At 43.8% G+C, this 24848-nt stretch overlaps 1 protein-coding gene across 1 annotated transcript in view; it reads left to right on the top strand.

Annotated features, from left to right (window-relative positions):
• The first annotated feature begins 36 nt into the window (after positions 1-36).
• RBMS2 (RNA binding motif single stranded interacting protein 2) overlaps positions 37-24848 on the top strand; it is a 40027-nt gene continuing 15215 nt past the window's right edge. The window contains exons 1-2 of the mRNA XM_044677748.1: positions 37-133; positions 23574-23740. Of these exons, the coding sequence (XP_044533683.1) occupies positions 68-133; positions 23574-23740 (233 nt within the window). The 5' untranslated portion in view covers positions 37-67. The remainder of the gene's footprint in view (positions 134-23573; positions 23741-24848) is intronic.

Below are 24848 nucleotides of genomic sequence, written 5' to 3'. Positions count from 1 at the left end.
CTCCCTCCCTCCCTCCCTCCCTCCCTCCCTCTTTTCTCCCTCCCTGCTTTCTAACATTAAAGAGAAAATGCTGCTCTCTGTTCCTTCCAGGCCTGGGATTACGACTTTTGGCTATAACAAGAGCAACAAGAAGGTAGGGAAAAGCTGCCCCCTCCCTCACCCCCCCCAGAAGCAAGCTACTTCCTTTTGGGGGATCTGGGAATGTCCTTGGTTTAGCGTTTTTGCTCAGAGAAGGAAAAGAGATTCTTTTTTGCCTCTTTCCTGCCGTCTTCCTGTCCGCTCTTGTCATCTGGTTTAATATCTCCAGAGATCTTCCATCCCTGTATGTGAGTAAGGTCAGAGGGAGGCAGAGAAATTGAGATCAGAAATGAGGCTTGCAAGTTTGTGTCTTTGTGGAATGAAGTTACTCTGACTTCCTGATGTGCCAGCACCCTATTGAGATGACCTGTCATCCCAGGCCCTGTCCCCCACTGCCTGGGAAGGTTATTCTCTCTTTTTACTTAACCATTTCTTCCCTGCGGGGGGCCCCCCCTCCCCCATCTCAGCCACCAATTACTGGATGACTGAACAGATTCGGTAAAATGAGGACAGGTCTAGTGTGAGCTCCAGCTTGTCTTTCAGACTTAGCCAGCAACTTCATCCTGGGAGGAAGGTGCCGGGAGGCTTGGCACACCTCAGGGTTAAAGCGCGGAGCTCTCCTAGCTTCTGTGGGTCCCAGCAGCCTGGGCAGTGAGCTCAGCAGAGAGCCAGGCTCAGTGGGGAGCCCTGGCAACCTTGTGGTTAACTCTGTGCTGTCAGCGGTGCCGTGCCTGGGCACATGGGCAGTCAGAGGAGAGGTGGATGCGCATGCCCACATGCCAGTCGGATGTCCTTAGGTGCAGTTTCTTGGTGTTATAGGGCACCCAGTCTGCCTAGAAGGAGCCCTCCACTGCAGTAGGAGCACAATATTTACTCTGGCTCAGGCTTTGGGACTGCCTCCAGGGAAAGGGATATGCTAGGAAGCCTTTTGTTCCCTAGTAGAGAATAGGGGGGTGTCTGTGCTTGGGTCCCTCCCAGGCCTACAAAGAGACTCCCGGGAGAGAGTTAGATCGATGAAATGGGATGGGAGTGAGTTTGGAAAGTTCAGGTTCTTTTTATAGGTTTGACATTCACGATTGGGCCATGGTGAGGGGTGGGAAGTCGTGGTGCCTAGGTGCTCGGTTTCCAGACTAGAATGAATTGATGAGTAGACATTAGGGTTAGTTGGTGGTACCATTCATTCTCCATTTGAGAGGAAACATTCATTCCTCTTGAGAGGAAACATTATTATGCATTTATATTAGGAAATATATTGGTTGATTGATTGAATATAGAGATTACAGACATCCTTTCTTTTTTAATTCATACAATCTCATTGACTGTCTCCTTTGCCATTTCTACAAGTTTCAGGTTCACTAAAATCACTATTGCAATTGATTTTTTAAATTGTTAATACTCATATTTGGGGACTTATGTTTGAAGCCACTAAAATTATTTCCTTGTCCTTTTCTAGCTTTTCTCAGAAATATTCAACTATATTCCTTTCCTGGTGCTCCAATTTGGCTTAGGAGATCAGATTTAAACCCTGAAATGGGAGCATCAAGGAGGCTCTGTGGTCCAGAGATGGGAGGTCCTGGGTTTAAAAAGTGTCCTTAGATACTTCCTCGCTGTATGACTCTGGGCAAGTCACTTAACTCCAAATTGCCCAGCCCTTATCTCTCTTCTGCCTTGAAACTAATACTTAGTATTGATTCTGAGACAGAAGGTAATGATTTAAAAAGAAAAAAAATAAACAAAATAAACCCTGAAAATGTATCCCTATAATTTGAAGAGCCTAAATAAAAAAAATCTAGAGACTATATTAGTCAGAAAAACTCCAAATGGAAGTGTAGTAACTATAGAATGGAATATGGTAACTTTTCATAGTTGCCAAAAACTTTTTGGTTCTCATATGCCATCATGGTGACATCTGAGAGTATGTGCACCTACTGTGCACACAGGATTCCTTTTGTGGGTACATCTTAGCATTTGTCTCTGACCATGGGTGTTTTCACATATTTATTTCTAAATGAAGATGTGTATGGTACTTTGTTTCTGTATTTTTGCAGGGATTCATAGATTGTGGGGATTCACATGCTTCAAGTCTTTGGGTTGGGAAATGGATGAATGTTTGGGAATGTGTTTGTTTCATTCTATCTGTGTGTTTTTATACCCAAAGTTTTAATGGTGTCAGCAGCCCACATGTCAGTTCTACATCTACTCTCAGGTATCACATGTTTCATAGGTCCTTTAACCTTTCCAAGATGTTTAAAATATTAAAACAAAAGAGCAAACTTCAAAGTCCAACCCCTTGAAGGATGACAGTAAGTGCTTTCCTTAAACAGGCAGAATTTTCATAGAATAAATTCACTGTCTGTCTGTCTGACTCATCTCTAGTTTGTGGAAATTTTTTAAAATTGCTATTGCCCTCAGCTTGGAAGGCAGTATTTTATACCTTGGGAGAGTTTGCGGAAAACTTGTATTTGGAAGAGTGTTTCCTTGTTATTTAAAATTAAAGGTCGGGCAGCTGGGTAGCTCAGTGGAGTGAGAGTCAGGCCTAGAGACAGGAGGTCCTAGGTTCAAACCCGGCCTCAGCCACTTCCCAGCTGTGTGACCCTGGGCAAGTCACTTGACCCCCATTACCCACCCTTACCAATCTTCCACCTATGAGACAATACACCGAAGTACAAGGGTTTAAAAAAATATATATAAAAAAAAAATTAAAGGTCAAGTCAACAAGTACTTATTAAGTACTTTCTTTGCATCAGGCATTGCACTAAGCACTGGTGATACAAAAAAAAAAAGACAAATCTGTGTAAGTTAGGATATTATGTGCATTTTACATATCAGAAAGTTTATATAGAGGAATGTACAATACTTACAAGCACCTAACCACCATGTTGTTCTGGTCTCTTTTGGGTGGCATTAAATAATATGCAAAAAATGTTTAAGACATACTGAATGCTGAAATGGAACAAATACAGTCCTTGTGGGAGGGTGCAGGGTTAAACACATCTTTTTCTATGCAGTATTGAGCCTTTCTTTCTTTGGAATTAAATTAGCCCCTGACCCACATTTCAAAGGAAAAAAAAATATAGGTTTTCCCAAGTGGGACTTTGCAGAATAATTTAATATGGCGCATTTTCCCAGGTCCATTTTCATGGCCTTCAAATTATCCAGGGCTTCTTCAAAAAGAATGGCTGAGGTGAGCAGACCAGGGTTCCAGGATCTAAAAGTGAGCTTTTGGTGGTTTAAGAATAGGTGAGCCTGAAAGAGGAAATGTTCAGGACTGAAGGAATTTCAAACTTGTAAAGGGTCTAGCCACGCCCTCACTGACATCATTTCCCTGGCATGTGTTATTATAATTTAACTCATTGTGGCATCAACAACCATTTCCTTAGGAAAAAAGAAAGCTGACTCAGTTTAACTGGAGAAGGTTTGCCTTTCATTTGGTAGCTTGCTTTCATTTCACTTTCCTTCTTAAGGTTAATGTGTGAGAATAATGGGGAAGGAAAGTCGGGGCTGACTTGTGGATGTGCCCCAGATCCTCGCTGTATTAGAGAAATCTTTCAAAAGAGGTCGGAATGGGGATGTGGTTGGAAGGGGAGAGAGGCATAATGGGAGTCACTTTTTTCTTTTCAAGCAGGGAAAGGCTATCTCCTGTTTTGGTATCTGCCATGTTTTCTTCTAGCTGCCACCCTACCAAACCTAATAGTCCAGAGAGCTTGTTAGTCGGCTGCTACTTGATGTCCTGAGGGGCTCCCTAGAATCTGCCTTCTGTCTGGCTCAGTTGATGTTAAGAAGGCATTGTGGTGGGGAAATCTCTCCTTTGGATCAGCACAGACCCAGGTCTGAGCCCTGCCTCTGGCATTTGCTCGTGGGACTACGGGTGGTCCCCACTGAACTTCTCCTGGTTGTGCTTCCTCAGCTGTAAAATGGGGATGAGATTTTCTGTGGTCCTTACAGGGCTGTGGAGAAGTTCGAATGGTATATCATACAGTTCACATGTAAACATTACATGGTCCATATTATATATACACACATACATTCTATAGGGCACGCCAGTTCCTTTTATTCAAAATTCCCAGGCCTTCTGCCTCTCACCAGCCACCGGCATAGTTTCCAGCTGATCTTTTGCTTCCACTTTCTCACCATTGTTATGGCAGATTAATATTCCTACTGTGTAACTTTGATCCTGTCATTTCTCCGTTCAAAACAAAAAAATACACAACCTTCCATAGCTTTTCCCCAATCTACAGAATAAAATCCAAACCCATTAACTTGGCGTTTGAGGCCCTCCCTGATGTAGCTCCAGCATCCATTCTTACATAAACCCTAAGCCATGGCAAGACTGAACTCCTTACTGCCCTTCAGAGCAACTTGGTGTTTTCAGACCAGAGTGGGCAGGATTCCCTCTGTATCTTTTTATTAAGATTTTTATCTATCTTTCCTGGCTTAATGCGTATCCTCTCTTCCCTGATTTCTCCTCCTTGTCTTTCTGTATCAGAGTTCTTTTTACATATGCCTTATTTTTCCTAGATGATAAGCTTTTTAAGGGCCAAATCTATTCCTTATTTATCTTTATTTCCCCCCACAAGGCCTATTTCAACTTCTTGTACACAATAAATAGATGCTCAGTAAATAGTTGAATGAATAAATAGTTAAGGTAAAGTTGTAGGACCCCATGACAGTCCAATTAGCTCCATAGCCACAAAGTTGTATTCTTAATAAACTATTTTGAAAATGTACACTATTTTTTTTGGCTGTGTGACCCTGGGCAAGTCACATCACCCCGGTTGCCTAACCCTTACCACTCTTCTGCCTTGGAATGAATACTCAGGATTGATCCTAAGACAGAAGGTAAGAGTTTAGAAAAGAAAATGTACACTGTTATCCACAAAGGGGGAATAAAGCAAGAATGGATCTTGATAAAGAAAGGATGGATCTTGACAGTTTGGGGATTACTATAATCGTTATAATAACAATGATGCTGACTAGAACTCATATATTAAGAATAAGTCAGAATTATACATTTTTGTATATCTTTTGTTTTCTTTTATTTAAAAAATTATTATAAATTTTACAAAATCAAAGAAAACAAGCATTGCCACATACAAAAAAATAGAAAATTGTACTTATAATTTTAAAATCCCATCTACAAGTATCTTGTCCCCACATCACAGAAGGTATCATCCAGGAGACTGACTTGTTCATATAAATTAGATCTTTCATTACATGGCCTGGAGGTAACATTCCCAATTTTAGAATTGTACATTTTTGTATGAAAAAAAAGTCTCCTTCTTAGGTGCCATAGCTGTATGCCAAAGATAAATGTGGACTCCTGTTCTAGATCTTGCCTTCTCTTGGAGTTAGTGGTTAACCAGGGTTCTTACTCAGCACTCATTATGTGCCCGGCCCTCTGCTAGTTCCCCTGGGCTTCCTCGAAAAGGCATCTCCTCCATGAACCTTTTCTCTACCCTCCCAACTTCCAGTGTCCTCTCAGTAGCTCCTTTGAGGTTATTTCTATTTTCTTTATTCTTTGTCTCCTTCTTGATGGATTCCCTGTTAGAACTGAAGGTCTTCCGACCCTGCCAGGTGGCACAAATGCTTGTTGATTGATCAAGTCTGGTTCTTGTACTCTTGGAGCTTTCAGTCTGCCCTGGGGGGACAGAACTAAGCTATTTGGAATAAACAGAAGACCATCCAGGCCTGAGCAAAACCTTATGGCTCTGATTATAAACACAAGGGTTTTGTTTGTTTTTGGCATGGATATTTTTGGATTCTGAACCTGTGACTCCTCTGCATTTAGAGCCTTAGAGAGTTGCTTGAGGCACTGAATTTAGGTGGCTCTCCGGTGGTCACGTGGAATCCTGGGATCCTAGCTTGGCTGGAGAGGGCCTTGGAGGCCATCCTTCCAACCCAGAGGCCCAGAAGGGCCCTGTAAGGCTTACACAGAGAACGAGCCAAGCGTCTGGAGAGTCAGAATGAGGTCTTGGGGCCTCTTGCCTTTCAGCAAGTGAGTTACATACAGAGAGAAGACTTGACCTTGGATCTTCTTCCTTACTTCAGGGACGGTTTCTATTGACTCCAGCATGTTGCATGTAGTATTTTAATCAGCTAAAGAGAGAACGGAGTAAGGCTGGTTTAAAGAAAGTTTTATATACGTGTTAGAACATAACTTGACTTTGGAGGCTAAGTTGGTCAGGAAGGCTGGAAGGAGAGCCTTTAAATATGGGAAAGAGCTTCCATGGCATGAGGCGGAGGAGATGGGACAGGAGACCGAACCTTGGCCTGCCCCAATGGAGTGAGGCTTCTTTGTTAAAGTTAACTAGGTAGAATAGTGTGGTGGCGAGGGCTCTGTCTCTGAAACCAAGAGACCTGGGCCAAAGTAGTCACTCTGACATTTATTTATTGGCTGGCCGTGTGGCTGTGGGTAAGTCACTTATTCTTTCTGAGTCTCGATGTTCTTATCTAAAAAATGGAGATGACATTTGTACTACTAACCTACAGAACTTTTAGAAGGAAAAGCATTCCATACATGCGATCAGTAGTTTTAGAGGCCCCCAAAAACCAGGGAGAAGAGCTCGAACTCTGAGTTGAGACTTAGATGCAGGCACGTTTGCCTTTCATTTGGGCGAGAGTGGATTTTATTCCTACTGTAGTCCTGCCTCAGCTTGAGCTGGAATGCTTCAGTATAGGAGGAATGTAAGTGAACATCTCAGGATTTCCTTGGCCCCATCTTTGTCATAGTTGAAGGAAAAGGGATTTGAAAATTTTAGTGCTGTATCAGTAAAATACAACATAACTACTTTCTGTTTTAGACATTAGAAATTTAGAACTAGAAGTAGGTATATATACAAATATACTACATTAAAATATATGTAAAACATATATATTATATATGTATATATAAAGTAGAGCAGGAAAAGAAGCTGCAAATTTGTTTTATGAATCTCTTCTTTAAAAAAAATAAATTCAGCACATAATTTTCAAAGCTGTCCTGCTTGTCAGTCTTTCCTATAGATCATCATTCAGTCTCTTCTACGTGATTTTTAAATGCTTCAGTGACCTTTTTTTCTTACTTTGATTTTTCTTGTTTTTTGTTTTTTAAAATGTTGGTGACCCTGTTGCTACCTCTGTTCCTCCAGTTACTCTCCATAATGAAAGAAAAAGAAAATCCTCCTATCAGATATACAGTGAAGCAAAACAAATATCTAGGGTGGCCATATCTAAAAAATGGATGTCTCATTATACATCTTATGTTCACTACCTCTCTGTCAGGAAGTAGAGATTGTGTTTCATTACTGGTTCTTTGGAATTGTGGTTAGTCATCACGCTGATTAGAATTTTCATGTTTATATGTTTTCACGTGTTTTTTCTTTACAGTGTTTCTGTTACTAGATAAATTGTTTTCCTGGTTCTGTTCACTCTTTCTGCCTGGGTTGGTCTGAAACCATCCCTTTTTGTCGTTCCTTATAGTACAGTAAAATTGAATCATATTCATGGACCATAATTTTTCCAGCCATTATAGAAAAGAGCTGATGTAAATATTTTTGCACATATAGGTCTTTTGCTTTTTATTTGATCTCTTTATTATATGGGCCTAAAAGCAATATCACTGGATGGAAAAGGTATTCACAGTTTAGCAACTTTGGAGTTTAGTTCCAAATTACTTTCCAAAATGACTGAACCAGTTCATTCACAAGTGCACTACCAATGTGTTAACGTGCCATTTTTCCTGTGGTTCCTCAACAATTGTCATTTTCCTTTGTTATTTTTGCTAAGTCTGTTGGATATGAAGTAAAACCATAGAGCTGTTTTCATTTGAATTTCTAAAATTACTACTGATTTGGAGCCTGGTTTTATATGGCTCTTCTTAGTATGGATTTCTTCCTTTGAGAATTTCCTTTTCATATCCTTTATCTAATTTGTCTGATGGGGGAATAGCTCTCCAATATTATTCTTACTATACCATATTCTTGCTATACCATACCAGTCTGGTCTTCGTGAGCAAAAAATGGTCACCTGGTGGCTAACCTTTTATGATAAGCTTCTCTGAACGTAGCTAGGATGACAAACCTGCTGGTTCTTTCCAGTTTGGGAAGATTTGGAAGAGCTTATACTCAAACTTAAGAACTCAGGTTCAGTTCCATGACATATGAATGGGTTTTTAGGGGAGGAATACCTAAATATTCAAATAGATCTATGATCTCATTGATTTGGAAGGCCCTTCCAATGATGTAGATTTGCAGTACATGTATGCCTGCCCATTTCGTGCAGTTCTTGTCAACAATGGATCCACCCCGCATTCCTTCCTCCCCTTCTCCAGATATTGCTAGGTTACCTGCGGAGTACTCTGGGTGGTATACACCTGTCATCCCTCCTATTACTCTGCTGCATCTTTATAGTTCCTTATAATGCAGCTTATCCCCAGCTACCAAATCTTTGTTGTCCTCTTGAGAGCCATTTTTATTTTCTTGAAGGCAGTTGAGTCAAGACAAGTCAAGAAGCACTTATTTAGTGCCAACTATTTTTCAGGCATTGTGCTGAGCACTGGGAATCCAATGAAAAAACAAAAATAGAATTGATAGATTTGAAGGTGATTATTACCAAAGGGTTATTCCTTTTATGAAATTATCTCAGGGTTCCTTTGAATATCAAGCTCCCTAGTACATTTATAATTATTCATTAGCAAAACACCCTTAGTTGACAGTAGAAGATCTTGACAGATTGTAACCATGGGCTGAATCTTGTAAGACAAAATTTAATGGGAATAAAAGCAGAATCCTGTACTTGGCTTTAAAAAATTCAGCTATATAGGTGGAGGGAGGCATCATTCACTCCCTAAACTCATTTCTTTAGAACTTACTTTGTGCTGGGCATTGTACTAAGCTAGAGAGCCAGAGAAAGCCAAAATTAGTTCTTGCCTTCAAGAAATACCCATCCTAGTGGAGGACACAACATGTAATTAATTAGAAACAATCAAGATACCTATAGAGAAGATGGAAGTGACCTTAGGAAGGCCCTAACACCTGAAGGGTTCAGGAAAGACCTCCTGCAGAAGGTGGCATTTGAACTGAGTAATGAAGGGGGGGGGTGTTCTGAAAGGTGGAGGTGAGGATGAAGAGCTTTCTCTGTGTGGGATCAGGCACAAAAAGAGGAGATGAAGTGTTCTGGAAGAACGAGTAGTTGAGTGTGGCTGGATCATACATAGAATGCATGGAAGGGGGGTAGTAAATAAAATGTAAGAAGCTTAGAAAGGTAGGAGGAGGCCAAATTGTAAAGAGCTTTAAATGCATGGTTCTGGTGATACACATTTAGTGGGTCACAAGCTCTGTATGAATCTACACATGACATGGTGGCTCTAGGTCCAGAATTAAGGAGGCAATAGTTCCTCCAGACTTTGCCCGAGTTATACAGCATTGGGAGATCTCTTCATGTCTGGGACTCACAGTTTTGGAAAGACTGGCTTGTGTTCAGTCAGTAGGACAGCCATGAATATAAGAGGATTGTAGACAATGGTATGCCAAAATAGGTTCAAGGATATGGATGTTTGACTTTCAGAAGAGAAGACTTTCAGGGGAGATGGAGTGACATGACAAGTATATTCAGGTGTTTTTTAAGGAAGGGCTGTGAAATTGCCAGCTTTTACTAGCTTTAAAGAGCTGATTGTTGGGGCAGCTGGGTAGCTCAGTGGATTGAGAGCCATGCCTAGAGATGGGAGGTCCTAGGTTCAAACCCGGCCTCAGCCACTTCCCAGCTGTGTGACCCTGGGCAAGTCACTTGACCCCCATTGCCTACCCTTACCACTCTTCCACCTATGAGACAATACACCGAAGTACAAGGGTTAAAAAAAAAAAACAAACAGCTGATTGTTAAATTTCTAGAATGAGCATTTACAGCTTTGAAATCACCAGATTCTACAAATCAAGGCCTGATTCATTGTTGATTGTTTGGACATATGAAAGTGGTGGAGAAAATGTTAATAATGTAGCCTAACCTTAAAAGTATGTCATGCTCGCAGCCTTCTTCCTACCCCCACCTCTGAGAGCCAGTTGTAAAACATTTACAGTAACACATTCCTATTGAAAGACTCTCATGCAGAAGTGAAGTTGGTCTTTTCTGCTTGGCCCCAGAAGGTAGAACTTAAGAGCATTGCCTTGAAGTGGCAAAGAAGTGGATTTAGGAGCCCCAACCATTTAGAACTGCTTTAAAGTGGAATAGATAAAAATTGCCTGAGGAAATATAAATTTCTTTATTATTGGTGCTTTTCTGGCACATGATAGGTGACTACTTCTTGGATATGTCTTAGAGGGATGAAGTGAACTAGATCTTGAACTGGAAGGAACCTCACAGATGAGGAACCGGGTCCAAGGAAGTTGTAATTGGCTTAAAGTCAGCTGTAGGGGAAGTATTTGCCAAGAGTGAAATTTGAGCTCGGGTTTTCTACTTTCAGAGCCTTTGCTCTGAAATTCCAAATTCTGTGATTTTGTAAAACTTCTTATAAGCCATCCATGGTGTCAAAGTTGCTGGAGTTTGTCCCTAAGCACTAGAGGGACGCTGAAGGAAGCGTCCTATATTAATGTTATACAGTTTGTATTAAGGTTGTCTCCAAGAGTCTACTCCTTACCCTGCCCTCTGGAGGGTATTGACCCCCTTTGGAAGAGGAAGAGCACCAGATCAGTTCTAGTCAAAAGTTGTCACTGTTGTTGTTTTCAACAGAAAAGATGTTGTGTAGGGTGAAACTCAGTGGATATGGAGGGAGAATTTGGGTTTAAACCCTGCCATGTAGTTAGTACTTATGTGACCTTGGGGAAACTCTTGTAAGCTTTCCTAAAAGTTCTCCAGTTCCTCAAATAGATGGATGATCTTGAGGTCCCTTTTATTTCTAAATCTCTTATCTATTCTACATATACTACATATGTAAATAAATATATGTGTGTATATGTGTATCAAAACGGTAGAGTAAGGAGTATAGGAGTCTTAGAGACACTAAATATAAATTATTTAACATTAATATAGTCACGGTTCACTAAATAAATCATTTCTTTTCCCACTATCCTGTCTTGGTTTCTCAGAGGGGACAAGTGGGGCAGAAGCAAGGAGACTGCTTACTTCAACTTGTGCATACAATATGCTGTAATACTTTAATGGCAGAAATACTAGAGTGATTTGCCTTTTCCTTCTCCAGCTCCTCTTACAAATAAGGAACTGAGGCAAACAGGGTTAAATGACTCACCCAGGGTCACACAGTTAGTCCCATTTGAACTCAGGAACAAGTCTTCCTGAAGCCAGCCCTAGCACTCTATCCACTGTGTCTTCTAGCTGCAGTCATCTACCATATCACAAAAAATTGGTTCTTCTGATTGTGTCTTATTTCCACACATCACTCACACAAAAAAGCAGTTTTATGTATTTAAAAACTGATTTGGGTAGAGCATCTAGGTGTAGCACAGTGGATAGAGCACTAGTCCTGGAGCTGAGAAGACCTGGGTTCAAATTTGAGCTCAGACACTTATTAGCTGTGACCCTGGGTGAGTCACTGAGTGACTTAGTATTGCTTCTAAGACAGATTTAAAAACAAACAAACAAACACACTTATTTGAGTTTCTGGTTTCTTTTTAGGCTGGCTGCTGGTTCAAATACATTTTAGAAATGGAATATGTTCTTACTAGGGGCTTCTGACCCTGCTTTTAAAAGTCAGTGACAGTCCACTGATGGTCCTTGTCGAAGGTCTCCAGCATGCCAGCTAGGGAAAGGTAATAACATTGTAGGCTATTTGCCTTTTCCTTGTTATAGCTTTTGCTGTATTTTGTTTTATAAAATTATTTCTACCTCTTAGGAAAGACCTGGAAGCCCTTGATGCTATTCATAGTGTTACTATGTTCCAGGTTTTTTGGCTTCTGGCAAAGCCCTCCTCCATAGGGAACACGAAGGGGACCCTGAAGCTTCCAGAACTAGAGGAGGACCCCTGGCCTCTGTTTACCCAAAGCTCCGCAGTAATATACAGGGAGGAGCGTCGCCGGCACTTCTCTCCATGCCACCTCTCCCCCGTCCCAGGTCAGGGCTGCTCATCCAGTACATCTGCTGCTCATTACTGGGGGCATTTCAGGAGTGCAAAGCCATAGGACCTGTATTCTAATGCAGTCCTTATTGAGTTTTTGGTTGGGGGGTTTTATGTTCCACCTTACAATCAAAATTGTGTTAGTTCTAAGGCAGAAGAGTGGTAAGGGTGGGCAATGGGGGTGAAGTGACTTGCCCAGGGTCACACAGCTAGGAAGTGTCTGAGGCTAGATTTGAACTTAGGACCTCCCATCTCTAGGCCTGGCTCTCAATCCACTGAACCACCTATTTTTAATGCCTGGTTTTGTTTGTTTGTTTGGTTTTTAGTGGTTTAAATATTTATTTTTTAGAAAAGTTAACATGGTTACATGATTCATGCTCTTTCCCCTCCCCCGCTCTGCCATGGCCGATATGCATTTCCTCTGGTTTTAACATGTGTCATTGATCAAGACTTATTTCCAAATTATTGATAGTTGCATTGGTGTGGTAGTTTCGAGTCCACATCCCCAATCATGTCCGCCTCAGTCCATGCATTCAAGCAGTTGTTTATCTTATATGTTTCCTCTCCTGCAGTCCTTCCTCTGAATGTGGGTAGCATCTTTACCATAAATCCCTCAGAGCTGTCTTGTGTCATTGCAGTGCTGCTGGTACAGAGGTCCATTACATTCTATTAATGCCTGCTTTTACAGAGGAAGGAGGCAGCTAGGTGGCAGAATGGATAGAGAACTAGGCCTGGGAGTTAGAATGATCTGATCAGTTACCTTAAGTCAGTCTGCCTTAATTTACCAGAGAAAAAAATGGCCAACCAGTCCGGTATCTTTGCCAAGAACACCCGCTGGACAGTCCTGCTGTGCTGTGGCCCATGGAGTCACGAAGAGTCTAATAGAACTGAACCAGAATTTCAGAGGGAGAAAGAAACGAGGATGAGTGCCTGGGCCGAGGCTAGGAAAGTGGAAGAGCCAGGACGCTGATTCTCTGTCCCTTAGCACAAGTCTCTCCTTTAACGAGGGTTGGGGTGTGCTTCCTGGGAGGGAAGAAATACTGTCAACCGAGAAGGGGGTGGCATAGTAGGACGAGGGCTGGACTTGGAAGCAAGAAGATCTGAGTTTCAGTCTCCCACTCCTGATCCTTAAGCGGCTCTGTGGCAGCCCTCGCATCTCGGTTCCCCCATCTATAAAACAGGCGCCGTGACACTTCTGCTGTGCCTCCCGTGCCACTGTGGAGAGCTTCGCTGCCCTGGAAACATTATCTAAATGTCAGCTCTCAAAAGGAGATGCCAAGAGGCCTGGAGAAGCCGGGCTGGAAGCAGAACATTCCAGGAACCTAGATGGAGGCACGGTCCTGCTAAGTTGTGGAGTGGCGCCACCCCCGTGGGTCAGCTGGCATCCAGCCCCCTCCTGTCTGCCTTTTCCCTTCTCTTCTTCCAGCCCCGCTTCACACACTCAGCTTCCCCACCTGCAAAGATAGCTTTTAGGCCTGAGCAAGGATTGAACTCTGTGCGGATTTATAAACCCTATAATGCAACCCTGTGGACCACAGCGCACCAGTCCTGTCCAGGACCTTTCTTGGCAAAGATGCTGGACTGGTTGGCCATTTTTATACCCATCTGTCCAAATACAATTTTTCCTGGGCATATGGGAAGCCAGCTTTGTGGATGCTTTAGGTGAGGACCTAGGCATGGACATGAGCGGCACCTCGTGCCCCACCGTGAGCTGTCCATAGAAATATATTTAGGGGCAGCTGGGTGGCTCAGTGGATGGAGAGCCAGGCCGATCAGGAGTGTTCAAATCTGAACTCAGGCACTTCCTAGCTGTGTGACCTTGGGCACATCACTTAACCCCAATTGCCTAGCCCTTACTGCTCTTCTGCTTTGGGATCAGCACATAGTATTGATTCTAAGATGGTACAAATCTTTCCTCAGACCCTTCCTAGCTGTGCAACCCTGGGCAAGTGATTTAACCCTAGTTGCCTAGCCCTTGTTTTTCTTCTACCTTGGAACCAATGCTTAGTATCAATTCTAAGATGGAAGGTAAGGGTTTAAGAAAAAAAAAGAATTATATATGTCTTATGGGATTTGTATTATAGTATAAATCAGTATAAAAGGTTTACTTCTAGCTACCACTCTGCTCCAGGAATCAAGTATATTTATTCCTTGAAAGATTAAAGATAATGGGTTTCAAGGATGCAATCTGAAAAGCCCCTTCCAGTTCTAAAAACGTGATGATCTACCTCCCAGACATTGCTTATTGATCACTAATGAGAGCCGCTATCTGAGATGGTCTCCTACTGGAGAGCTAGTTCCTTTCTAGCAGAGAGAGAAACTGAGGCTACAGGACATTTGGGGGATTATTTTCTGAGTCTGCCCATCACTTTTTTATTTTTAAATTTTATTTTTAAAATTAATTATTTTTATTTTAAAATATCTTTCCATGTTTCCACGATTTATTTTCTTTCCCTCCCCTCTTCCATCCCCACTCTTAGAGCCAGCAAGCAATTCAACTGGTTGTACAAATGTTGTCACTTGATATCTATTTCCAAATTATTCATTTTTGCTATAGAGCAATTTTAAAAGCCTAAACTCCAAATCACATACCCATATATGCATGTGATAAGTGATGTCATATGTTTTGCTTTTGCATTTCTACTCCCATAGTTCTTTCTCTCAATGTGACCAGCATTCTTTCAAAAGTCCTTTAGTAGTGTCCTGGCTTATTGCATTGCTACTAATAGCAAAGTCCATTACACTGGATTTTTCCATGATGTTTTGCTTTCTGTGTACAGTGTTCTTTTGGTTCTGCTCATTTCACTCTGCATCAGTTCACTGAAGTTCTCCCAGTTCACCTGGAATTCCTCCAGTTCATTATTCCTTTTAGCACAATAGTATTCCATCACCAGCAGATACCACAATGTGTTCAGCCATGCCCCAATCAATAGACAACCCCTCATTTTCCAATTTTTTACCACCACAAAGAGAGCAGCTGTAAATATTTTTGTACAAGTATTTTTCCTTATAATTTCTTTGAGTACAAACCCAGCAGTGGTATTGCTGGATCAAAGGGCAGGCAGTCTTTTAATATATATATATATATATATATATATATATATATATATATATACCCCCANGAGAAAACACTGGGCATGAAAGACCTTTTTCAGCAACCATCCCTGATAAGCTACAGATTTTTGCTAAGCTTCCTGGACTATCTGATTTGCAGAATATTCTTCATTTCCCTTTTTATACAGAGAACATTTTTCCAACCCTGAAGTATTTCTCCTCTTCAGTCATTCCAAGATCCCTGACCATAGTTCAGTAGTCACATCTGCTAGCTTTTTTTGTACCTACAATAGTTTGACTTAACCTAGTAACTAGAACTTGAGTCCAAAGAAGTTATCTCTTGATATCAAATTGATAGCCATCTTAAAACCCAGATAAGACATTCCCCAGCTCCAGAAGCTTCCATGGCCAATCCTCTGGGATAAAATATAAATGCTTTCCCAAAAAAGTGCTCTCCTCTCTGGCTTCAACCAGACTGCTTTCATTCTTTCAGCCAACTTGGCCTACTTGCTGTTCCCCAGGAAAGATATTGTCTACCATCTTGGTGCCTTTATACAGGCTGTCCCCCGATTCCTGCTGTAAACCTGAAAAAATAATCAACACTACCATAGTGATTTAAAGAACAAGTCTTTAATCAGGAGGAGGGAGACTGTGATCACAGCCACCATGCAGTCTTGAGAAAGACACACGCAAATAATCCAATTACTGGAAATTTCCATTGAAGGGAAGAACTCAGGGTCCTAGATATACTGTAGAGGGGAACAGGAAAGGAAAGGCAGCCCACTAAACTCTTGGGACAAAGGATGGGGTTTGGGACCTAGACACTCTTTTTTTTTTTTTTTTTTTTTAAACCCTTAACTTCTGTGTATTAGTTCCTTGGTGGAAGAGTGGTAAGGGTAGGCAATGGGGGTCAAGTGACTTGCCCAGGGTCACACAGCTGGGAAGTGTCTGAGGCCGGATTTGAACCTAGGACCTCCTGTCTCTAGGCCTGACTCTCAATCCACTGAGCTACCCAGCTGCCCCCAGGCAGTCTTTTAAAGCCCTTTGCACATAATTCCAAATTGCCTTTCAGAATGGCTGGATTAATTCACAATTCCACCTCTACTCATCACTTTGGACACTGCCAGGATTTTCTATTTGCCTTTGAGGATCTTTGCTCATGGTCAGGAGGGCTTTGGTCCAGGCTGCACTGAGTTCTTCTGCTCTAGACTGCTCTGGACATCTGGAGCCAGAGGCTGCAGAGAATGGGTTTCTAGTTAGGTGACATCCCATTAGGCTTTTGGTTTAGGATCTTAGCATTTCGGGGAATGCCTTCTCGGGCTAGCTTAAATCCTGCTTGGTCATTACAAAAAGTGCAGCCCTAGAAGGGAAGTGGATGGCATTGGTACTTGGGGAAAGGGAGACACCATTGTGGGACCTTGTTTTGGTGTGTTGGTTTCTTTTCTTTTTTTTAAGGTAGGAGGAAATTAGGGACCTGGTGTGGGAGGAGAGACTAGCGAAAAGGTGATGAGAACCATCATGTAAAACCAAGTCTGGGGATAGCTAGGTAGCTCAATGGAGTGAGATTCTGGGTTCAAATGTGGCCTCAGACACTGACCCTGGGCAAGTCACTTAACTCCAGTTGCCAGCTCTTACCGCTCTTCTGCCTTGGAATCAATTCTTGGCTTTGACTCCAAGACCAAAGGTAAGAGTTAAAAAAAAAAAATCTAGAGGCAAATAAGTACTATCAGAGGAAGCTCTCCTGAACGAAAGGCATTTTAGAGAGTTTTAGGACAGAAGGAAATTTTCTTTGCCCTGGATATATTTTGGGTTCCTTTTTCTATTTGGGATCCAGGACCACATATGGCTCCTCTAGCTTCCTTAGTCACCTGGAATAGCCTACTAAACCCACCCTGAAACGGAGTCCGCTTCCCTAGAAGGAATGTGTAGAGCTGAGGCGGGCGAAGGAGTCCCAGTGGCCACATCGCTTGAAGGAAGTGCTCTGACCCGGGCTCCCGCACGGGCCATCCTGCCTCCTCACCTCGTCCGTTTGTCGGCATAGAGAGGAGGCCTCCGGTGGGACAGATGGACTGTCCACGCTCTGCGCCCCGACCGGACACATGTTCAGGACATCGCTCGGCCCCTTCAGTGCTGGAAATCCATGCAGTGAGCGCCGGGACGGATATTAGCAACCTTCTGGCTTAATATTTTTATTTCGAGGATGAGAAAATCGAGGCCCAGAGTTATGAACCGGCTTGCCCAAAGTCAGCCATTTCTGACCATTTGGCGAGGAGATGGAACCGGCACCCGAAGGCACCAGCAGGCACCGCAGACTGGGAGAGGCTTGTGAGGAAGCAAAGGATCCGCCGTCTGTAGCACATCCACGGGCATCGCCAGCTCTGGTGGTGACTGGCCGACGTCAGAAGCGTGTGCGTGGAATGTCTCCCTACGACGTCCTCTGTTCTTGGGAGCCTCCCCACCCATCCTCCGGGGAATCCTGGCCTGCCTCCCCCTGGCCCAGGCTGGACAACCGCCCCAGGACACACGCCCTCCCGGCCCCCTCACTGCTAGCGTGTGCTGGCGGCTCCTGAGAGCCAGAGAGCCAGCAGGGACAGGAGATGCTCCTGCATCAGTGTCAGACTGTGCTGGTGTGCATGTGTGTGCTGCATGTGTGTGCGTGTGCACATGTGTGTGCGTGTGTGCATGCATGTGTGATTCCATGAGCTGAGCAGGTGAGGGGAAGGCAGTTTGGCGGTTCAGGCTGCCGCTCCCCAGGGAGAGCCAGCTTGGCTGCTCCAGGCGTGACCCCTGCCCAGCCTGGTCTGTGCCCGGCAGTGGGCTCTCCTTTGGGATGGGCTGGAGGCTGAATGGAGAGCATGGAGGAGGAACTCGAATCTGTGCCCTGAGGGTGTCCCAGGACTCTCAGAATTGGAGCTCTTTCAAACAGAGGCAGGAGACCCAACGGAGGCTGCCAAGGGCTGAAGCTGCCCCTGGCCGAATCTGCAAGCACATAAAGAGCAGAGAAGGAGCCAGGGATCTGAGGGGCCCTTTGGAAAACGGCGTCCTGTGGCTTCCTTGGAAGACCAGCTAATGCCGCCCTTTGTGGACAGAGCTTGCTCTTGGCCAAGAAGGGCCCCTCCAGGGCCAGGGCAAGCCGCCTAGGCTGAGCAGCGTTGGTTTGGGAGTTCCAGGAGAGGCAGAAGAGACCGAGCACCCCAAGAGGGCTCCTGTGAACAGCAGAACAAAGACTTCTTTCTCCTTTGCCTGGTAGTCTCGGACTTTGGCATTGGGATACCCAGGAACCCTTGAGATAGAGAACTGAGGCATCGCCAAGTCCCAAGAGTTGGGAGGTGGAGAAGAACTCAAAGTAGAAGTTCTCCAACTTTTTTGCATTGGGGCTCCCCTTTGGCAGTCTGGGGAGGACTCTGTCTGAAGAATGCCTTTAAATGCATCAAATAAAGCACCTGCATTGCAAAAGAAACCAGCAGTATTGAAATAGAGTTATTGAAGTATTTTGTTAAAGTTCACAGACCCCCATGTTAGAGCTTAAGAACTTCTGATCAAAGGATAGCCACAAGGCTCTAAATCAAAGCCGAGCTGCAAATTTGAGGCACAGAATTAGCTGTAATGGCCACTAAACATTAGCTCGCGTTACCACTGGTTTTCAGCTCTACTGATTCACTGACAGCCTGGCTCACTGTGAACAGCTTTTTTGCAATTAAATTGGCGATGACCTGAGGACCGAGCCGAAGGGGTTGTGTAATATGTCCCTGCTGGACGTCGTGGCCTCTGCGGCCTATAACGGAGACCCACAAGAATGGGTGTGAAAAGAAAGTAGTTCTGGAGCTGATGGTCCCTTTGTCGCCTTCTCAGAGGATCAACATTCCCTAATACCAGTGGCCAGAGAGAAGCCTCCAAACTTCCAAATAAAAGGGGCGGGTCAGCGAATAGAACTCCAGAGTCGGAAGTGACCTTACCAAGTGGCCGCCTGTGATTGGATTTCGTAAATGGTTTATTCTGTGCTGTTCCTGGTCTTCCCTCCTTCCTGAGTTTCCTTGAGTCTTTAAAGAACAAACAGCCAGAATGAGCATCAGTATGGAAGGCCAGGAAATCAGAGAAAAGGCCCTGAAGGACAAAGAGGCAGGATATGTGGGGAATGGTGAACCTTCTTTCCTTCCTCAAGGAAGAAAACAATGTGACTCCCTTCTCTCTGGGTCTCTCTCTATTTGGGTCTCTCTCTGTCTCTCTGTCTCTGTATCTGTGTCTGTCTCTCTTTTCTCCCTCCCTCTCTCCCTCTCTCTGTCTGTCTCTGTCTCTTTGTCCCTGTGTGTGTCTGTCTATCTCTCTGTGTCTGTCTGTCTGTCTGTCTGTCTCCCTTGCCTAGTAATAATGGCTAACTTCCCTAGAGCATTTTAAGGCTTGCAAAGAATTTTACATTTTTTTTTATTTGATCCTTCTAACAACTTTGAGGAATGTGTTGCAGACATGATCATTCCAACCTTATGGATGAAAAAAACCTTGTCGGTGGTCCCAGAGCCAAGAAGGACCAGAAACTAGATCCTGGCCTGGCCTAAGTCTTTGCACTGTATCATGCTGCTACATCTTTGTGCACACTGCTGAACAATTTACAGAGTCTGTCTCTCTCTCTCTCTCTCTCTCTCTCTCTCTCTCTCTCTCTCTCTCTCTCTCTCTTCTTGGGAAACCAGAAAATCTCTTGCATAGGAATTCTCTCCAGAGGAAGGGTCTAAGGTCTAATTTCATCCTTTCTCCTAGAGTGACTATACNCTCTCTCTCTCTCTCTCTCTCTCTCTCTCTCTCTCTCTCTCTCTTTTCTTGGGAAACCAGAAAATCTCTTGCATAGGAATTCTCTCCAGAGGAAGGGTCTAAGGTCTAATTTCATCCTTTCTCCTAGAGTGACTATACCGTTTCTCCTTACTGGTCAAGCCCTGTTATACAACAATTTTAGAAATTCCTTGGGAACAACAGAAGAATCAGACCTTCATTTCTGGGCTACATCTGCTCTTCCCAGGACCCTCTCACCCTACAGATCTGGCTGCTATGGATAAGGCCTGATTTTTGAAACATAGCTAAAGCTCACTTTAAAGAGCCAAAACTAAAGTTTAAGTCTTGAATAACAGATCAGTTTCTTAAGGCAGTTAGAGAGTCCAAAAAATAGAGGACCAAGCCCAGGGCCAGGAAGACCCGAGTTCAAATATGATCTCAAACACTTTAGTTATGTGATCCTGGGCAAGTTCTATAATTGTTATGTGCCTCGGTTTCCTCATTTATGAAATGGGCAAAATAATAGCACTTATCTCCCAGGGTTTTTGTGAGTAGCAAAAGGGGTAATAATTGTAAAAGCTTTTAATGCAATGTCTGGCACATAGTAAGCCCTAAATAATTGCTAGCCATCATTATTATTATTATTTGCTTTAGTATTATCTCCCCAGTTTGCTTTCTTCTTCCTTGACCCTCATGCATTTGTTCTAAAAGTTCTTCCATTTCAGAATTAGTCCCTGCTGGGAAAGAAGGTGATAAAGATACTTCAATATGTTTTTCTCAGTCCTAGTTGCTTGGCTTCCTAACTGATCCATTGTAGTGACTCTACTGGGAATGGAAGAGGGAATATAGCCTTACTGAATAATCTGAACTCAGTTAATCTTCTGAACTCCAGTGTTCTGATTAGAATAGAGCTTATAAAACTTCAGCCTTAATCTGGCCTCTTCTTGCTTTAAATTAGGTGATAAAAATGCTGATGTGAGTGAAAATGGAGGGTTTGAAATTGTTATAGTTAAAAGAATGGGGCTCAGGCAGCTGGGTGGCTCAGTAGATGGAGAACTAGGCCTGGAAATGGGAGGTCCTGGGTTCAAATTTGGCCTCAGACACTTCCTAGCTGTGTTCACTTGTGGGTCCCCTTCACCCCCGGATTGCCTAGCCTTTGCCATTCTTCTGCCTTGGAATTAATACTTAATCTCTATTCTAAGACAGAAAGTAAGGGTTTAAAAAAAAAAAGATAAAGCTAGTTATTAGTGTATTTGATAGAATAGTGATAAAGATTCAATTGTGTAGCTAGAATAATAATATTGATGTCTATTTCTAGGACCCAGCCCAGAGGAGTGTCTGTGATTTGTCCTGTTATCAGAAAGCTGCAAATATTCACTTTGCCCTTGTTGACCACATCATGTGACTTCTGATATAGTCACTGAGGAGTAATAAATATCCCTCTGGCACATCGGACCATCTATCTGGGAAATCCCAATTCTGGTGCCAGGGGAAAGAGATTGGGGTGGGGAGTGTGTGTGTGTGTGTGTGTGTGTGTGTGTGTGTGTGTGTGTGTGTGTGTGTGTGTCACAGACAGAGAGAGAGACAGACAGAGAGAGAAACATGGGAAGAGAGAGAGAAAGACTGAGAGAGGGAGAAAGGGAATGGGGAGACAGATAGACAGAGATTGAGATCAGATATCTTGCTGCAGCCACCAAAGCCTTTGGATTATCCCAGATGGGGTGCTGGATCTTCTTTCTTCTTTGCCAAAATATGAGAGCAAGGGGATAATATGTGGGTGGGAGAATACTGGTGCTCTCTGTGTACATCAAATGCACAGACTAACAACCTTCAGGGCTCCCTATTTGCTACAGAATAAAGGACACGTTTGGATGTCTGGCATTGACTTTTTTCCTTGATTTAGCCTCGGAGTTCTTTTCCAGCCTTATTTCACACCATTCCACTTTGCTCACTCTAGGTTCCAGCCAAACTGGACCTACCTGTTTCTTAATCTTGTTCTGCTAACTCCTGCTTTGGTCTGTTCAAGTAGGTCATCTGCCATGTCTGGAATGCACTCTCACCAGTGCCTGTTGAGATGTTTCTCTCTTTTGAGATCTGGCAGAGGAGGTACCTCTTTTTTTCTCTTCCTGTCCTCCCATCACTGCAGGTACAAGAGATCTGAGTCTCCTCAAATGTTCTCCAGCACTGAGGGTGTCTTTTAGGCTTCACTGTGCTCATTCCGTATTGTTAGATCATTGGATCCTTGAGGACAGACACGGCATCCTTTCTTCTCTTTAGGTCCATCCCCAGTGCTGCACACACAGCACATGCGTGCTTCATGAATATTGGCTGAATGCTGTCAGATAAATTAGTCTCTCTTCACTGGCAGTTTCAAGTGATGGGGGCATTCCCTCTTTGGTCTTTGTGCTTGCATTTGAGTTCTAGTGAAAAGGAGACAATTGAGTTGGCAGTCAGGTACCCGAGGGTGAACCCCGCTTCTCTGCTTCACAATCTGTGTGACCTTGGCAAGGCCCCTCTCCTGCCACCTCACCACTGTCTCCTTTGCTGTAAAATAAAGGGGTTCCACTGGTCAATCTCTAAGTTTCTTTTCAGCTCTAAATCACATGAATTTATGAATGAATCTCCTTCATAAAATAAAGACTCATGTTGGGAATAACACTGGATTGGGATTAACATCCTTAAATAGAGGTGTCAGGTAGTCATATAATATCGTTGGATCTCCCGGCTTCCTTTATCCATATTGTTAGTCAAACAGTCCCTGAAATTAAAGTATATACAATAAAATCTTGATAAGGATTACTAGAAATCTTGTCTCTAAATGGAGCACCAGGTTTTATGGCTGAACCTGCTGAGACCCACCTTCAAAGGTTAGAAACGGACCTTTCAAGGTTGAGTTTCCCTTAATGTCCTGATCAGTCTGGTATCTTTGAACTTATCAAAACCTTTTTTGAACCTTGGACCACTCCTTGGAGGTGACCAAGTCCATATTTTCTACTGCCTGAGTGATCAGCTGCTACTTCCTTGTGTTTGTTAAGCTTCCCGAATAGAGGGTACCTCCTGGTTTTAATATTGTGGATTTGATTCACAAAGCCATATTGAGCCTAGTCATTCTTTTTTGCAGCCTCTCTTCTCCTTTGGTCTTCCTGAGCTGGAAAATCCAGATCCTGGGAGTTTTTTTACGCTAAATCCAGTTCTTCTCTAAAGCAGGCCATTAGTCCTCTGCCCCCAGGATCAGTGTTCATGAATATGTCTTTTCCAGAGTCTTTTACAACAATAAAAACACCTTCATCTAATGTTTCGGTTGACAGAGCTCTCTCCTCCCAACGACCCTGGGAGTGGGCATTAGAAGCGATCTTTTTTTACAGATGAAGAAAAATCCTTAGCATGACTTCTTCCATCTTCCTAACGACGGTGAGGAGACAGAACAGTTGCCCTTCCCCTTCTTCCCCCCACTCCGCCCCTGCTAGAGAGGACCCCTACAGGTCTCTCTTTCCCATTGATTTCTGGGATGATAGTTTCTTCTGAAATTCAAGATCCCCCTTCCTGGGGATGAGACTGCAACTACCCTGAGAGATGGATCCCCTACCTCTGCCAGCAAGACCCCTCTGATCCCCTGCTCTTTTGTGTCTCCTCACAGCCTTATGTGTCCGTGGCTCAGCAGATGGCACCACCTAGTCCGAGCAACAACACCACCAGTGGCAGCGGTGGGGGTGGTGGAGGTGACCAGCTGAGCAAAACCAATCTCTACATCCGAGGGCTGCAACCAGGCACCACAGACCAGGACCTAGTCAAGCTCTGTCAGCCGTAAGTCAAGGCACCACTTGGGCAGGCTCCCATGGGCGGTGAGACATGGGAAAGTTGTTGCTTCCTGCCAGATAGTTTTTCTCTGAAGTACTCCACTTCTTTGCCTTTTTTCCTGTTTCTTCCTGATGACTCTCAATTTTGCTCCTCCCACAGAAATCACAAACCTCCATCATGCTCTTCTGGGTCTAGAGGAAACCAGTGTGGGGAGCTGACTTTTGAAGCCCGGTCCATAAATCTTTTTCAGATATCTTTCCCAGACTGGAAACCTCAGTGGAAAAATTTCTCACTCTCTAGTCTTGCCTGGGAAAACTAACCCCTGGCTCTCTCCTGTGCAATGGTTTTCTCCTGGCTGGAGGGCATCTTAGGAGGTCAGACAAAATTAGAGACTCCTACTTAGTTATAGACTTGGAGCCTGCTGATTAAGAACTTCTCTTGCCAGAGAAGCCTTGATTTGGAAGGAAAAAAGGAGGAGTAGAGAAAGAAGGGGAGATTGGAGGAAGAACAGGCTGTCTGTCATTCTTCAGCTGCCCCTGAGGTCCTTCCGAGATTCTGCAAAGTAACTTTGAGTCATGAGGTGGGTGGTAGCCTCAGCTCACCCAGGCAGGAATGCTGGAAGAATCATGAGAGCTCAGAAATGCCTTGTTTGCTCTCACTTGGCAGGAAAACATATGTTTCAGATGAGGAATTTGAAAGGAATCGGGGTGTGGGAAGAGGGGAATGGAAAAGGTGGACAGAGCCTGAGCAATAGAAGGATCTTGCCAGGGGGAAGGTGAGCAGAAGAGCCTCAGGAGGCTGACTCACAGAATCTGGCCCAGAATTTGGGTGGTGGAAGAGACCTTGGTGGCCATCTAGTTCAATCTGTACGTGAAGGAACCAACCCAACAAGTGGGCAGGCAGCCTCTAAATCAGGGGTCGGCAACGTATGGGAGCCATATCTGGCTCCACCTCCTGACCAGCCAGTCTGGGCAGAGCCCCAGGATGTGCCCCAGGGGGGCCCTTCAGCATATTCCAGCGCCTTCTGCCTCCATCCTCCTCCTTCTGCAGGCGTTTATGGCTCTCATGGCCAAAAAGGTTGCCAACCGTTGCAAAATGAAGCCTTCCAAGGAGG

The sequence above is a fragment of the Gracilinanus agilis genome, chromosome 5 (genome assembly GCF_016433145.1).
Source record: "Gracilinanus agilis isolate LMUSP501 chromosome 5, AgileGrace, whole genome shotgun sequence".
Lineage (NCBI taxonomy): Eukaryota > Metazoa > Chordata > Mammalia > Didelphimorphia > Didelphidae > Gracilinanus > Gracilinanus agilis.
The sequence above is the reverse complement of the archived record's forward strand: the minus strand, read 5'-3'. Positions and strand labels throughout refer to the sequence as shown.